Source organism: Oncorhynchus mykiss, chromosome 13, assembly GCF_013265735.2.
Source record: "Oncorhynchus mykiss isolate Arlee chromosome 13, USDA_OmykA_1.1, whole genome shotgun sequence".
NCBI classification, from domain to species: Eukaryota; Metazoa; Chordata; class Actinopteri; order Salmoniformes; family Salmonidae; genus Oncorhynchus; species Oncorhynchus mykiss.
Genome location: NC_048577.1, coordinates 16,876,826 through 16,894,217, shown reverse-complemented (window position 1 = coordinate 16,894,217; position 17,392 = coordinate 16,876,826). Strand labels below are relative to the sequence as shown.

At 39.7% G+C, this 17,392-nt stretch overlaps 1 protein-coding gene across 1 annotated transcript in view; it reads right to left on the bottom strand.

Moving 5' to 3' along the window:
- Positions 1-1,692: 1,692 nt before the first annotated feature.
- LOC110485785 (VPS10 domain-containing receptor SorCS3) overlaps positions 1,693-17,392 on the bottom strand; it is a 213,159-nt gene continuing 197,459 nt past the window's right edge. Inside the window, exons 20-27 of the mRNA XM_021556952.2 lie at positions 16,168-16,301; positions 15,320-15,443; positions 14,775-14,887; positions 9,178-9,309; positions 8,824-8,923; positions 7,127-7,232; positions 5,796-5,956; positions 1,693-5,224 (exon numbers count right to left, since the gene is read on the bottom strand). Coding sequence (XP_021412627.2) covers positions 5,166-5,224; positions 5,796-5,956; positions 7,127-7,232; positions 8,824-8,923; positions 9,178-9,309; positions 14,775-14,887; positions 15,320-15,443; positions 16,168-16,301 — 929 coding nt within the window. The 3' untranslated portion in view covers positions 1,693-5,165. The remainder of the gene's footprint in view (positions 5,225-5,795; positions 5,957-7,126; positions 7,233-8,823; positions 8,924-9,177; positions 9,310-14,774; positions 14,888-15,319; positions 15,444-16,167; positions 16,302-17,392) is intronic.

Below are 17,392 nucleotides of genomic sequence, written 5' to 3'. Positions count from 1 at the left end.
GAGTTGAGTTTATTTATTTTATTTTTACAGGGTCAGTGCACATTAATCAACGTTTCAGTAAAAGTGCCGGTTTTAGCCAGCCGGCTAATTTTCAACCGCAGTCCGTAGTTGAAAAATAATTTCAAGTTAGCAATTAAACACTGGAATGATAGACGTGCAGAAGATGGATGTGCAAGTAAAGATACTGGGGTGCAAAGGAGCCAAAAATAAAAATAAAATCAACAGCATGGGGATGAGGTAGTTGGATCTGTGAGCTGCTCTCTGACAGCTGGTGCTTAAAGTAAGTGAGGGCGATATCAGTCTCCAGCTTCAGTGATTTTTGCAATTCGTTCCAATCATTGGCAGCAGAGAACTGGAAGGAAAGGTGGCCAAAGGAGGAATTGGCTTTTGGGGTGACCAGCGAAATACACCTGCTGGAGCGTGTGCTACGGGTGGGTGCTGCTATGGTGACCAGTGAGATAAGGCGGGGCTTAACCTAGCAAGGACTTATAGATGACCTGGAGCCAGTGGGTTTGGCGACAAATATGTAGCGAGGGCCAGCCAACGAGAGCATACAGGTCACAGTGGTGAGTAGTATATGGGTCTTTGGTGACAAAATGGATGGCACTGTGATAGACTGCATCCAATTTGCTGAGTAGAGTGTTGGAGGCTATTTTATAAATGACATCGCCAAAGTCAAGGATCGGCAGGATAGTCAGTTTTACGAGGATATGTTTGACAGCATGAGTTGCTGGAAAGGATGCTTTGTTGCAAAATAGGAAGCAGATTCTAGATTTAATTTTGGATTGGAGATGCTTAAGGTGAGTCTGGAAGGAGAGTTTACAGTCTAACCAGACATCTAGGTATTTGTAGTTGTCCACATATTCTAAGTCAGAACCGTCCAGAGTAGTGATGCTGGACAGGTGGGCAGGTGTGAGCAGCGATTGGTTGAAGAGCATGCATTTAGTTTTTCTTGCATTTAAGAGCAGTTGGAGGCCACGTAAGGAGAGTTGTATGGCATTGAAGCTCGTCTGGAGGTTATTTAACACAGTGTCCAAAGAAGGGCCAGAGGTATACAGAAGTGTGTCGTCTGCAATAGAGGTGAATCAGAGAATCACCAGCAGCAAGAGCGACATCATTGATGTATACAGAGAAAAGAGTCGGCCCCAGATTTTAACACTGTAGTACCCCCATAGAGACTGCCAGCGGTCCGGACAACAGGCCCTCCAATTTGACACACTGAACTCTATCTGAGAAGTAGTTGGTGAACCAGGCGAGGCAGTCATTGGAGAAACCAAGGCTGTTGAGTCTGCTGATAAGAATTTGGTGATTGACAGAATCGAAAGCCTTGGCCAGGTCAATGAATACAGCTGCACAGTATTGTCTCATTCTTCAAGCTGTTCAAATGTTCATAGATGACCAGCAGGGTCAAATAATATAAACAGTGCTTATAGACGGTGCAACCGCTCAGAACCGTAGAAGTAAATGTCAGTTGGCTTTTCATAGCCGAGCGTTCAGAGGTTGAGACAGCGAATGCGTGAGAGAGAGAGATAAACAGAGGTTCGAAACAAGAATGCAGACACACTCAATCTCACACACACAGTAACGTGTCGGATATAGCAATAAGAATGTAAGATTAATATGCAGTGCAAATCACCTCCTATTACCCTTCTCAGAGTTTTAAGAATTCCATTACACAAAGAGAAATGCGTTGATGTAGAAAAATACATTTATTTGAAACAATTTCAAAATGACATTTTCTTTACAGTAGAAATATTGAAATTAAGATGAAACAGAACAGCACTGATGATGCATGCATTTTGTAGGATTTGTGCAATGAAGAGTATTACAATGGTCTGCCCTTAGAATCATAATACATGTGGTAAAGAGGTCAATGGAACGCAGACCACGGAGATTAGCGAACATTCAACAAATCTGACCTAACAAAGTAGATAGTCAAATCCGTCATGATTGATGTATTGTAACAGACCCACTAAGTGGTTACTAAAGTGTGCATAACATTTTAGAAGTTTTCCCATTTCAGGTTTGAAGAAGTGACTGCTAAATGCTAACTCCTGTTCGTATAAGCTGGTAGCATAGCTATTATACAGAAATCTGTGCTGGTAGTCAAAGTCGTTTTTAACTGTAATGCAGTTGATTGGTCACAATGAGATCCATACATGCATTATACTCCGATTTCTACCTCAACATAGTGTGAAATACACATATAAACAATAGCCTAAGTGTAGCCACATTTTGCTGCGGGTCAATGAGGAGTTTCAGGACATTTCCCCCAGGCCATCTTTCCCCTACGAGTTTCCATGACATTTCCATTAATTTGGTTGAGTTCCATTGACCTCATTACTGCATCTATGTACACTAAGGATTCTTAATTTCCCTTTCCCACAATCTTGATTCCCTTTCCGACATCATAGATTATTTTATATTAGGTGTTCAACATTTGTAACTAATCAAACCAGCTCAATGGAATCTGATGTCAAGCAACGAACACAAGAGAAAGGTTTTTTCAACGAACGTCACAGGATAAAATATCTACACCAATAAATAAGCGCACTAACTGTTACAAATGTAACAAAACCCAATTACAGTGCCTTTGCGAAAGTATTCACCCCTCTTAGCATTGTTCCTATTTTGTTGCCTTACAACCTACCACCACTTTCCCTACAAACCTGCAGCAGTACAGAAAAATATAAGCATGTCTGAAGAACTTAGCACTGTTGAATGATCAACAACCATGGCGAAAATGCCAACGCATGTTTCCAGCTCATAGGGGCAAAAAGAGCTTCGAGGCTCATGGGATGAATGGTTGTAATCCACTGCTATAATGGCCTTACATGTCGAAGGAATGTCTTCTGAAGAAATTCTGGAGAAATAAAAGGAATTATTCACGTGGATGAACTCTCAGTGACCTTTTAGCTCAGCTAGCTCAACTTTGTCTACCAGAGGAGGAGTCACCTTAGGAACTGGTGTTGGCAGAGATGGCACAAAGAAAAAACAATTTAATATTCCCGTTATCTGTCACTACATTAATCTTGTTTTCTTTTAATAAGTATTTGAACAAAGCCAGCGTGACATTGAGAACATCAAAGTGATTTGTCAACAACAAACAAAACAGGGACAGTCAGATGAGTGAGGATGATGCAATTATCGTTCAACAAAACAAAGTGTTGCTTTGTTATGTCCTGTCAAGAAGAATGCCTCTGTGGATGGAGTTTCATGCATCATAACAACCTTCGATTGTCGCTACTGCAACAACTTGCTTTGACAACTGCTATAACACTCCTATTAAAATGTAACTCCACTCTCGTTACAATGTAACAAGGGACTACAGATACAGAAGCTCCACCCCTTTCCTTTACTACTGAACACACTTATGTACACGATCATGGGAAACACTTTCCTTCTGCAACATTCTCTAAACATCGCCGCCATTCCCGCCTCTGTGTGTCGTCATGTGCTAACTCCAGGCACGACATTGGGGATAGCTCAGCATGGTGAATTCGCTGCTTAATCATCCACTCATCTCCGCTTACCGCCAGACTGGCTACACCTGCTGCCAGGGGACCTGTCCGTGCCTTCAAGCTGCTGGCTGACTGAAGCTCCTGCTCCTGCTCTTTCTGATGACAGCTTTCGGAGGACTGCATTGCACAGCAGTGTAGTGGAGGAAACTAGCTACTAGCTAGCATTTATACTATTGTGTGTATTTCACCACGCTAGGGAATTTAAGTGGTGGAACTTGACTCAACAGTAAGTTTCTAACTTCTAAATGAAGCTGATGAAATGTGTTGATAGTGGGATAATTTGAGGGACTTGTGTAGTTTTTTTCTCTAGATAGCTTATCAGATGAATGGAAAGTCAACACAAAGTTGTTTTGTTCCCTTCTTGTATGGAGATATTGTTTGAGGAGATTACCATGAAACTCTATGAGAGTTGATATGCTTTACAGAGATAGAGCACTCTAAGAATAGATGCCAGCAAAGGACTTGATACACTGCAAAATACCCCCAAGATACTTGTCCTTGACACGCTGATGGGCCTTGTACAATATACTCATCAGTAATAACAATTTGACATCGACAACAATGTGGGATCATCTTGATGAATCAGACACAAATTATATCCACGGATCTTAATTGGTTGATTCCACTTTTCTCGTTACATTCAAAGGGCAAACATTAGAAATAATCCCATGATGTTTATGGCTAGTGTCGTCTGTTACAAAGAGTTTAACCTTGAGATGCAGGTAAAAAATGACTACCAATTATGTGTTTTACTTCATTTCAAGCAGGGGTGGCGTTGTGTTAATTAACCTGGTTTGATATTTAGAAAATGATGCCCATCTTTAACAGTTAAACCCTTTGTACATTGTATGCCATAAATCAACCAAATTAAGAATATGCAAGTCTGTGTATATATACTGTATGTAAAAGTGACTGAGCTCTTTTAATGAATAGAAAATAACTATTTACAATACTTGCTTATCTACAACACATACATCTCGTCCTTAATAATAACATGCACAAGTCAAGGACATCATAAAAAAAAAAATTGATCTCTTCCTATAAGTAACATCTTGCTTTTTAACACACTTTTAATAACTGATGACAGGCCATGACTAGATCTCCTGTGTTTAGCATTGTACTTTTACTACAAGCGTGTGAAAAGTAAACATACATATATTATATACAGAGTGATAACTGATATCTAAAGATAATATGGTAAATTTTCAATAATATTCCCTGTTAGATCGGAGACCTAGACATGATGGCCCATACAGACAAAAACTCTTATACCTCATGAAAAGTAAAACATGAAGAAATGTACATAACGCTCTTCGTAGGTTTTGATAAAGGCTTTGATAAAAGTCCATGAAATAAGACAATTACGGACTGAAAATGTAACGTTTCTTTTTAATCCAAATTGCGTAACAGTAGGCCTAAGAAGCTCATACTTGTAATTGAAACTTGTCTCGTTGAGTGGATTTCAGATTCACCGCATAGATGCTATCAAGCAAGACACCCATGCACATCAGTATAAATCAGGCCCTTAGAAAACTATTAACATTGGGGTTGTGTTTGAGAAATTACAAAAGAAAACAAAAAAGAGAGAACCCTCAAAATGGCAATACTTTGTCTGTACACATGTGTTGCATTCCTTCCCTGGCTTTACACGCTAGTACAGTTAGGAATCTCCCTTGTGCTCTCGCAGGCATGTCCAATTCGCCCTGGGGTAGGGAGAGAAAAAACACACATAAGAACAACATAGGTTAGTCCACTGGTAGTAGAGGCTTTGATGTCTGTGAAACAAACTTACTTTGACACTGATACTGCCTGTTAATTACTGGGGTTTCATTACAATGTCATTACAATTTCATTACAAAGATCTTAAGCTGTTTTTTCACGGGTAGGACATTAGTGGCTGACCCATTGTTTCGTTTGTTTCCTTTTTATTTTTAACATTTTTTTAAGGGGTTGATCAGCTTAATATTGCGGAAAGAATGTTGCTTCGTTTGTTTCCTAGTTTTCTTCTGAAGATACACTACTCCTCCCTTTCCTTACCAGTTAATTCCATGTAAAGAAACACTGTAGACTTTATAAACACTATGTATTGTATACACTGCAGGTCAAAACTCAACATTTTTATACATGGAGATATTGACCCGTATGTGTTCTAGTCCAATAAAATTAATTTGGACAATGTCTGTGAAATATTGTTGGAAGTTCATAGTTCATCCAAAGTTCATCCAAATTAGCAACTTGCTGTTAAAAAATGATTTATCAGACCATGTATCTTACGTTTAACCCTGGCGTCCATCTCCTTCTCCATGACTTCTTTGGCCGTAGAGAACTCACTGAGGGTGATCTTAGGCGTGCTGTCGCTCTGGCTGACCGAACCGATCATCTCCTGCTCTTTCTCCTGGTTCACCTCCGCGTATATGTTAATCCAGGGGATTTTTCTACAGATTGGTAAATGTAGACAGACATCAGCCATGTTACAATAGGGAATGACTATTTAATGAGGATCCATCCCTTTGGCAGCATTTCTCAAATACATATATTACACTTTTTGTTCAGAGTTGGTATGTTGACAAAACTATACTAATCCCCCTATTATCATGACGCCACTAGATATCTAACTAAGACATTCTTAATCTATACATCATTAAATGTCCATATGACATCAATTTAGCGATATAAGACTGTACTCCTAATGTATATACACTACCATTCAAAAGTTTGGGGTCACTTAGAAATGTCCTTGTTTTAGAAAGAAAAGCAAAAAAAAAAATGTGTCCATTTAAAATAACATCAAATTGATCGGAATTACAGTGTAGACATGGCTGGAAACAGCTGACTTGGGCGTACAGAGGCCCATTATCAGCAACCATCATTCCTGTGTTCCAATGGCAGGTTGTGTTTGCTAATCCAAGTTTATCATTTTAAAAGGCTAATTGATCATTAGAAAACCCTTTTGAATTATGTTAGCACAGCTGAAAACTGTTGTCCTGATTAAAGAAGCACTAAAACTGTCCTTCTTTAGACTAGTTGAGGACATTTCTATGTGACCCCCAAACTTTTGAACGGTAGTGTACATACATTTTGCATAATCTCAGAAAAATATTTTCCATTTATGATTAGAAATTTGTTTCATCCACTTGTACTTCAATTTATTTCAAATTCCAAGTCATTTTGTTACTTAATTGTTTTGCTTTGTCGGGTGTGACATCTCAATAAATCTGCTTCTTCTTTAGATTCATCCGGGAATTTCAATATCCATAATTGATGCATTTTACACAGACTTTTTCACCATTTTAATAATTCAGCTACTAACAGCCAAAGTATGGCAACAGCATATTAAGCAACTGAATGATAGTTTTATTAACATAACATCACTGATTCCAACACGTGCCTCATGCATCCAAATCACTCTAAATCTGTTTACTACATCTACAGTATAAAGGAAATTTGAAAAGTTATTTCAAAGGAACGTCTTCAGTTCATTATTGATGCAGGCCCTACCAATCTAGCATATTATTCTAATATGCATTATTAATGACGTTGACAGGTGATGAGAGCAGTGCTGGGATACAGTGTTCAAATATATAATCACACAGTACAGTATATACCTCTTGAATTTGTAGATGAGAAACACTGCTAAACCCAGGAATACTACTGATAGGAGCATCAGCATGGCTGAACTGCTGTGTCTCGGCATGGAATCCACCAAGGGTGCTGTAACAGAGGGTAGAGGAAGACAATCATTAAACATAACAAGAACAGAGCAACACAATAAAGGCTAATCTGGGAACGCCTTGGAGATGATCTTGCTTCATTGCCACTAATAACAATAATGGTGGTACAGTTGAGATGTATATTTTGCATCACAACAGTCTGCTACAGTAGGGATACATACAGTCAATGCATATGCTTCACTAATCCATTTGTTGATTCAAGTAAATAAATCTGGCTATGTATTATGGGTCGATCCAAGGCAACAATAGTGCATTTTTAATGTCCCAGGCTGTGATAGCGTGTAATTACTATTTCTCAATGGTTGCCTTTTCTCCAACTAAAAGCCATCTGCTTTAAACAAGCATAGCAACATTCATATTCAGAGGTAAATGCTAAGTTGTGTTTAAATCGAGCCTTTTACATCAATAACTGTCACAAATAAAGTGCAACACTTACTGTGGAATAAACTGGGGGTATGTGGTGCTGATTATACTATTTAACACCTCTCTCTGTGGTATTACACACCCTTGACACACAAACACACACACACGCACACGTTATGGTCCAGCACCCGCAGACCTGCTTCTGTATACCTAGCCCTTTAAGCCACAGTCGGCCAGCTCAAGCCTATGTGTTCTGACTGGGATTACTTGGCTAATAGAACTATCAAAATATGTACTATTAGACCTGTCAAACCTGGCAATCCCCTTTCCAACCCCCACCCCCACCATTACAGAAAGAAAAACCGTGAAGAGTTCCAAAAAGTTACATTTTATGTGAAATTATGTGATTTTCCACATGTGAAATCATGTGGTTTTTCCGTAAGGGCACTTTCAACTCTAACATAAGAAGCCAGCTCCAGCTGGTGTAGTGAGTGTGGTGTTGTAGATGTACAGTATATACTGTAGTAGAAGGCTGGACTACTGCTCTGTATCCATTCCAATACTTTCAACTGAGAATCTTTTCCAATGTGAAAGAGGATTTGTGTTGTTTTGGGGTGGACGCTGGCAAAGCATTTTAATTGCAGCCAAGAGTAGTTATTTGTTTGTCTCATTCTGAGCCAATACTCAAACTGGTGTAATGTTGTTGATTATTTTTTTAAGCGATTCTGAATTCCGCATGCATTTATAACCAAACTTCTCTTTTTTTTGTCCTTTTCTCAAGGACTAAACAATCAACATAATTATACTCAGTGCAACACTCATTTTGTGGCTGGATGGCTGTAAAAGACAGTGAACAGATGTTTGGGTCGTCTTGATGGCAGATATAAAACATCAATTGCCTCAAGGAGTTCCACTTCAAATAAAATCCATCCTCCCTTTCCTCCCACATCCTCCTCCAATCTTCATACACCCAATATTGTGACAAACATATAAGGCATTTTAAATCCAGAACCAAAAAAAATGTGTTTGGTTTATGCTACACAAATATGAAGACGTTAGCGCCAGTAAATGACATTGCATTTATGACATCACAAAAAGAAACAAGCACAGCTAAAAAAAACAACAACATGTAGAGAAAATAATGATTTCTCGTGCCAGTACATACAGTTCATTTATGTAATTATCTTGATACTAACTTCTTTCCTTACCCAAAGTTAGCTGTGTGATGTAAACAATTACTCTTGCTCCTGGCTTTAGCTCAAACTCCACCAGATTCTGGTTCAGAGCGCTAGCAAGTATCTCAGAGATCTGTTGAAGGAGATGAACGAAGCATCATTTAGTCAAACAATTGTCACACTTTTAATAATATTTGCTGCACGTTGGTTCAATTGTCGGACTCGGCGCATATAATTAATGCGTGTGTGTGTGTCATTTCAGCCATGACAATGCATTTATCCTATTGTGTGAATTGGTGTGAAGGATTGGAAACTATTTGTCATACATGCCATGACAGAATTACAATAACACTCAAAATGTCAGTGTCCAATCTAACTATCCCATACCTGCTCTAGCTCCTCCTCGCTCTTTTTCCTGCCCTCTGATTGGTTCTTGTGTGGTAACAGGAAGAGCTCAGCAGCCGTTGGCACACCTGGAAACACTGCAACCAACAGCTGATCCTCTGGAAAGTCTGACACCTGTTGACAATGGACAGTACTGTTACAATAAGTTCATACTTGTATGGTATTCTTAGTCTACAGTCAAAAACACTGCCCTTAGATTATATACATATTTAACATGTTTGAAATCAAAGTAGAGGGAGGGGACAATGAAATAGCTTTGGGCTTGACCAACATGTGTTAATAACCAATACAACGCTTTATTCATTTAACACCTAGCATCATATCACGTTATGACACGGTTATAACCATGTCATAATATGTCAAAAGTTGACATAACCTGTCATAACATTGCCGTAACACTGTCATGACACATATATTTAGACGTGTTGTGACATACTGTACAGTACTGTTCAAAAGGTTGGACACGCCTACTCATTCAAGGGTTTTTCTTTATTTTGACTATTTTCTACAGTACATTTTTGAACAATAGTGAATACCTCCAAACTATCAAATAACACATATGGAATTATGTAGTAACCAAAAAAGCGTTAAACAAATCAAAATATATTTGTGATTTGTTTGCGGACGACACAACAGTGGTAGGCTTGATTACCAACAACGACGAGACGGCCTACAGGGAGGAGGTGAGGGCCCTCGGAGTGTGGTGTCAGGAAAATAACCTCACACTCAACGTCAACAAAACTAAGGAGATGATTGTGGACTTCAGGAAACAGCAGAGGGAACACCCCCCTATCCACATCGATGGAACAGTAGTGGAGAGGGTAGTAAGTTTTAAGTTCCTCGGCGTACACATCACAGACAAACTAAATTGGTCCACCCATGCAGACAGCATCGTGAAAAAGGCGCAGCAGCGCCTCTTCAACCTCAGGAGGCTGAAGAAATTTGGCTTGTCACCAAAAGCACTCACAAACGTCTACAGATGCACAATCGAGAGCATCCTGTCGGGCTGTATCACCGCCTGGTACGGCAACTGCTCCGCCCACAACCGTAAGGCTCTCCAGAGGGTAGTGAGGTCTGCACAACGCATCACCGGGGGCAAACTACCTGCCCTCCAGGACACCTACACCACCCGATGTCACAGGAAGGCCATAAAGATCATCAAGGACAACAACCACCCGAGCCACTGCCTGTTCACCCCGCTATCATCCAGAAGGCGAGGTCAGTACAGGTGCATCAAAGCTGGGACCGAGAGACTGAAAAACAGCTTCTATCTAAAGGCCATCAGACTGTTAAATAGCCACCACTAACATTGAGTGGCTGCTGCCAACGCACTGACTTAACTCCAGCCACTTTAATAATGGGAATTGATGTAAAATATATCACTAGCCACTTTAAACTTTAAACAATGCTACCTAATATAATGTTTACATACCCTACATTATTCATCTCATATGTATACGTGTATACTGTACTCTATATCATCTGCTGCATCTTTATGTAATACATGTATCACTAGCCACTTTAACTATGCCACTTTGTTTACATACTCATCTAATATGTATATACTGTACTCAATACCATCTACTGTATCTTGCCTATGCCGCTCTGTACCATCACTCATTCATATATCTTTATGTACATATTCTTTATCCCCTTACACTTGTGTCTATAAGGTAGTAGTTTTGGAATTGTTAGCTAGATTACTTGTTGGTTATTTCTGCATTGTCGGAACTAGAAGCACAAGCATTTCGCTACACTTGCATTAACATCTGCTAACCATGTGTATGTGACAAACAAAATTTGATTTGATTTATATTCCTCAAAGTAGCCACCCTTTGCCTTGATGACAGCTTCGCACACTCTTGGCATTCTCTCAACCGGCTTCATGAGGTTAAATGCCTTGTTAAAAGTTAATGTGTTTGAGCCAATCTGTTGTGTTGTGACAAGGGAGGGGTGGTGTACAGAAAATAGCCCTGTCATCACGGCGAAGGTTGACTACTTTAAAAAATCTCATATATAAAATATTTGTTTATTTGTTTAAACACTTTTTTGGTTACTACATGATTCCATATGTGTTATTTCATAGTTTTGATATCTTCACTATTATTCTACAATGTATAAAATAGTACAAATAAAGAAAAACTCTTGAATGAGTAGGGGTGTCCAAATTTTTGACTGGTACTGTATATTACAATATTTTATGGCTGGTTATGACATCTATGTAAGAGTGTTAAAGCCCACAAAACCTGCCACACAAGGCAAACCAATCCATTCTACTTGTAGATAGTATGCTATATAACATTTTTCTACCATTGTAATTGTGCCCACATTGATGTCAAACATGTGCCTAGCCCAACGTTATTTTGCTGATGACTGGGATGAATGCAGGAGAAGGACAAACACCCTCTTTGGAACTTATGACTGACAGTCATGTATGCGATATGCGTATCTGGCTTATATTATTACCCTTACAACAACAACTTTTTTTCCATATTTTGGAATCAAAGTTTGCTTGTTCACAACATTCTAAAGATGTATATGTAGCGTTACCAGTTATTGGAACTTAATAATACAATTTATAGTTAAGTCATTTGTTGTTGTTGTGATGAATTCTTTACAGTCATATATTTTTTTCCTCAAATTTTGAATAACTTGTGAAAAATATGCATTGTCATGAAGCATTATGAACATCCTGTGTCACTTTACTTGTACTAAGAAAATACACTTTGTGACACTGTCCAGAAGCATTATGAACATCCTGTGTTATTTTACTTGGACTAATACACTTCATGACACTGTTAAGAAGCATTATGATCATCATAATCATATTAGCCAGATAGGTCTATCACATACATGCCCTTTTGTTGGTCATCAGTCAAAAATATGGTGTCTTGTCCTGCTCCTGCATTCATCCTAGTCATGAGCAACAGAGCATTGGGGTAGGTACATGTCTGACATCAATGTGTGTTTGCAATGTAATATGGTACATTTTAGAAAATGTAATAGAACATAAACCTACTGTTGACAAGTAGGCAACGGTGTAATGGAACGGTTTGCCTTGTGTGGTAGGTTTTGCGGGTTTTGACACTCTTATGTAGGTCTCATAACCAGCCATAAAATAACACAATATGTCACAACAGGCTAAATATATGTGCCATGATAATGTTATGACCATATAATGACAGTTTATGACAAGTTGTTTCAGCTGTTATGACCTACTATGACATGGTTATGACTGTGTCCTAATGTGTTATGACCCTAGGAGTCAAATAAAGTGTTATCCTTTTTTCAATCCAATCTCAAACTCCATGTTTTCGCAAAAGTGTATTTATTTTTTGATGGGAAATGTACGTCCTTGCCAAACAACCATGCCTTCAAAATAGCTACAACTAAATATTTATCTTTAGAATGTCCTTTATCCACTTTGGATTTACCAGCGAGGCACAGGTTCCAACCAGCAATCAGTGTCCATTTTAAAAGCCACTAATGTTTTTATGGGTACTCTATGGGCTTATCGGCGGACAAAGGAGTGGCGTAGTCGGCAAGTCACATACATTTGAAGCACATCAATTATCAAGCCTTAATAAAATCACAATTTAAGTAGCAAAGTAGTGGACAAATAAAGAGGAAAGGAATGACTTGCAATAAGGGGAAAGAGGTATAGTATGAATGGTAGAGGGAAGGGGATATGATGCAACAGCCCCTGTAAAAATCAATACACTCAGCTTGCATTTGTTCTCTTTGCGATCACTCATTAGTCTAAAAACTCATCTGGCTCTGTGTACTTGGGTAGCGCTGGCATTTTGTGCCCCCAAACTCATTGGCTGGAGTGAAAAATCTGATCTGCGTTAAGGGAGGAGAGAAGGTGAGTCAGACAGTCAAATGAGTGAGTGTTTTGGAGGAAACTTTGTCCAAGCCCAAATATGGTTGTAAAACCACCTCTTCAGAATTGTGTCTTGATATAATTTAATTAACAGCAAACACTTTTGGAGTGGCTTCCACACAATCTTACTGTATGTAAAGCTAAATAAATAAGATGAAACAGTGGTCAATTATTAATTACTATTGTAAACACACCATGATTGGGATTCTGTTTTTCATTCGTCGTGAACTTGACAATACTGGGTTATTCTATCTTAACTCCTTCCATATTGCATTATTTCCAACAATGTTGTTATAAATAGGTTATGATGATTCACCTATAACTATGATTTTATTCTGTGAAGTAAAGTACAGTCGTTACCCAGGAAATGAAGGAGGGGGGGGGGGGGGGGGGGGGGGTGAGAGCGAGAAAGGGATGTCCAGAAGAAGTGCACTCTCTTAGGGAAAAAAGAGAACATGTTCACCTCTTGCACCCCACTAAGTGGTGAATTAACAAGTGGTGGTGAAACCAGGGGGGGATATTACTGAACTCCCTATTCAAACCTCGATTAATAAGCCGTGGGTTGAAATCAGCTGAGGAGCAAAAGCCCTGCCTTGCTCTCACTATTGTCAGCCATAGAGCTGTACCGTAGTACGGCAACACTGCAGTTTAATGGACCCTGACATTAATTGCGGTTTTGCAGCGATCTTTGCTTTATTGTGGGGAGTTGTTTACTTTGACACGATGGAATATGTTTCATCTTGAAGGTGAACTGAACGTGAACCGCAGAAAACCAAAAGAGAAATGAAGAGAAAAATTCTAATAACACTTTGTATGGCGATTGTTGCACAATATCTAGACTATGAACCCTAAGTCAACTCTAGCAGTACATGGATGAATAGGCCTTAATATGATTTCCGTTTAGAGAAAGGGTGAAAGAGATGAAAGGAGGGATGGTTTGATAGGATTACTGTATATGGAGGAGCATATGACACATGAACTAGTGTTCATAAACTCAATAGATACCGTATAATGCATGTAGGTCCCAAAAGGTTGTATAACAAAACGTTTTGTATGAAAAGAGGTGCTGTAACAGTCTATTGAGGCAAAGCAATTAATAGCTCAAGCTTTCTATATCTGAGTGAGCCCCTCAGTTCAACACAATTCAATTGGCTGGTGCTATACTATACTGCCATGAACATACTATGTGACTCCCAGGTGACAAAGTGCACTTTATCCCTCACGAAGCCTCACTTTGACCCATATCACAGTAGCTCCCTCCACTGGCTCTCAGCCTAGCTCGCCTGAGGCGCCTCTCATATCAAATCAACTGTGGAGATGGTGAAAACACAGAGAGACCACAAGTCTCACACTATAGGCCTAAACCAACACACGAAGTGGAAGAGTAACACACTTAACTATGACATATCAGCTCTAGCTCTCCTCCGCAGAGACTATGCACATCCAGTGTCATAGTAATGCCTAAGATCTCCTTCATTCCAGGCTAATTCAGAAGAACGCATTTCATTGCTCCGACTTCTGAAAATAAGTTGTTAGGGCTCATCAAGCTGCCTCGAGGGGGGAAGAAGATGCCGAGCCTCTCGCACCTGTGTGATAACGAATCACAGGACAGCCCGAGGGCAAACGCCAAAGCGTCTGAGTGGATAGAAAGAGACCAGAGAGAGGGAGAACGAGAGAGGAAGGAATTCACGCTTACTTGGAGCAGAGCCTTCTTAATGACTCTCCCCACATCCTGTCTCCACTCGGGGACATCAGGGTTGTACTCGTCCAGATTAGGGGAGAAAGATAAAAGCAGAGATTTGAAGAACTCTGTCAGAAAGAGAGAGAGAGAGAGACCCAGGGGAGAAACAGAAACAGACTGTTAATTCAGCCCCTGATCTAGGTGCATTATTCTCAAGGTATCCTCTTCATTCCCCACTGTCCTTTGTTCTGGTTGTGTCCCTCCTCTAACTGTCTTCTGATGGGTGGGAAAGCTGACAGGGATGTTGGTGTGTGTGAGTGTGTGGGCACAGTATGCATGTGATCATGGTTTGACAAGAGGAGATGATTGCTTGCTAAGTGATTTCTTAGATAATTGGGGTAATGTACCCTTTCGCATATATCCTGACATATTCAAATGTAAAGTACACTCAAAAGTTGCATACCAAGTGAGATGCCTGCTAGATGTGCTAATTAGCATTACATTAAGTAGAATAATTTGATTAGGGTGATCAGAGAGAGAGAGAGAGAGAGAGAGAGAACCTTGGACTGCTATAATCTTGGTGTCTTGCAGTATGGCGTTGGCTGAAGACACTTGGACCGTAACCGTGTTCATTCCCTCGCTGGTGAAGGTGTACGAGATGCTCCCGTCTAAGCTGATCACCGGCTGGAGGAAGAGGGAACATGGACAAAATGGATGATCACACTTTGATCATGTCATAATCCCTTCACCTAAAACCTTTAAACCTTTAAAACCTTGCGGCTAAAACCCCAAAACATGAAAGAAATCCATTCCAGATGATAACAACTTCTCACTTAGAGTAGTCGGAGCATCTGACTTGAATAAAACCCTACAAAACAGATAAAACCCTACCTCCCCATAATACCTGGAACCAATGCAGCTAAGGTTATAACTTATGACATACTAATAAGCTGTCTGACAAAATATAAGATCAGAGACTGCTTCACCTCTATCATAGTCGTCTTCATTAATAGAAGAGGTCAATGTATTTAATACCATAGACATCATGTATAACCCATATATACATCAGTGGAGGCTACTGAAGGGAGGAAAGCTCATAATAATGGCTGAAATGGAATGGAACTGAAATGAAAACCAGGTCTTTGATGTGTTCGATGCTGTTCCATTGGTTTCTGTTTCAGCCATTACAATAAGCCTGTCTTCTGATTTAGTTACAGTGACACCAGCCACAACTGCAGTACATGTACAGTATATGGCATTATAGGGTAAGACCCCTTTTGAATAGTGTCAAAAAAGTTGTATAGTTGGTAACCCACATATACTGTATACTATACACAACACTGGAGTCCCACAGAGCTCGGTTCTAGGCCCTCTTCTCTGTACACCAAGTGTTTTAAGTCTAATTTACCTCAGTGTTGTTCCCCAGCCACCAGAAGTAGGTGACGGTCCTGGAGTGGATGGGCCACACCACTGCTGTTAGGTTTACTTCCTTGTTCTTGATGGCCACAAATGGAGCCAGCAATTGGACATGTTCCACAGGACCTGATACAAACACAGAGGATGATTCATATTCAGTATTGGACGATTCATATTCAGCATTGGATGATTCAGACTCAGTATTGGATGATTCAGACTCAGTATTGGATGATTCAGACTCAGCATTGGATGATTCAGACTCAGTATTGGACAATTCAGAGTGAGTATTGGATGATTCAGACTCCATATTGGATGATTCAGACTCAGTATTGAATGATTCAGAATCCATATATGATTGTAATTACAAGGACATTGCTTGACACTGCCTATTTTACAATAGGAAAAGCATTCGCACATGGAAATATTATTTTTAGATACTTTTTTGGTTTAAATATGAAAAGCACCGGCACATCCAGAGATTAATTTTACAGGTGCGTGGGAAAAAAGAAATAGCAACCTTCTTAAATTAAGAATTAGAGAAAAGAAGATCTCTCACACTGAGCTTGCCAGTATCACTATCATTATCACTGGGGTGGTGTGTGGGATCTTCTTCTCAGTGAGACTACTTTAGCTGAAAAGGGAAGGTGAATGAAATCTTCCTCAACAATTATCATAACTGTCATAATGTTTTATGGTTTTGATGGAATTTAGTTGAAGAACAAGATTTATTCTCGACTTAAAACACGTTGGCATTATCATGTTTTTGAGGTGATACCTTGTGAGTAATACTGTGGTCTGCAATGCAGAGACCGCAATAGGAGCTGACGTGGGTGTACGTGGCATTACCGTGATCTAAGTGGTGAAGGTTCCTATAGCGGAAAGATATAACACTGTATTTTAACAGTATTATTCCGGCTGACAGTGGTGTGACTCGGCGTTCAGGCTTGTACGTCTCCACCTGGGCTTCTGTTAACTTCTGTTATCCTTTTTAACTGAGACTAATCTTTATCCTAGCTTTCAAACGCATGCAGTGTATGCATGTGTGAGTGTTAGTGTCTGTGTATGTTTATGATGTGTGTGACAGAGAAAGAAAGTGTGCGTATCTGTGTGTCTCCATCTTTTAGGTTTGTGTCTATGCAGATATGCACGTGTGTGTGTTGTGTGTGTGATGTGAGGCATTTGGTCAGGCTCCCTAATCTGTGTCGGGTGTTAAAAAT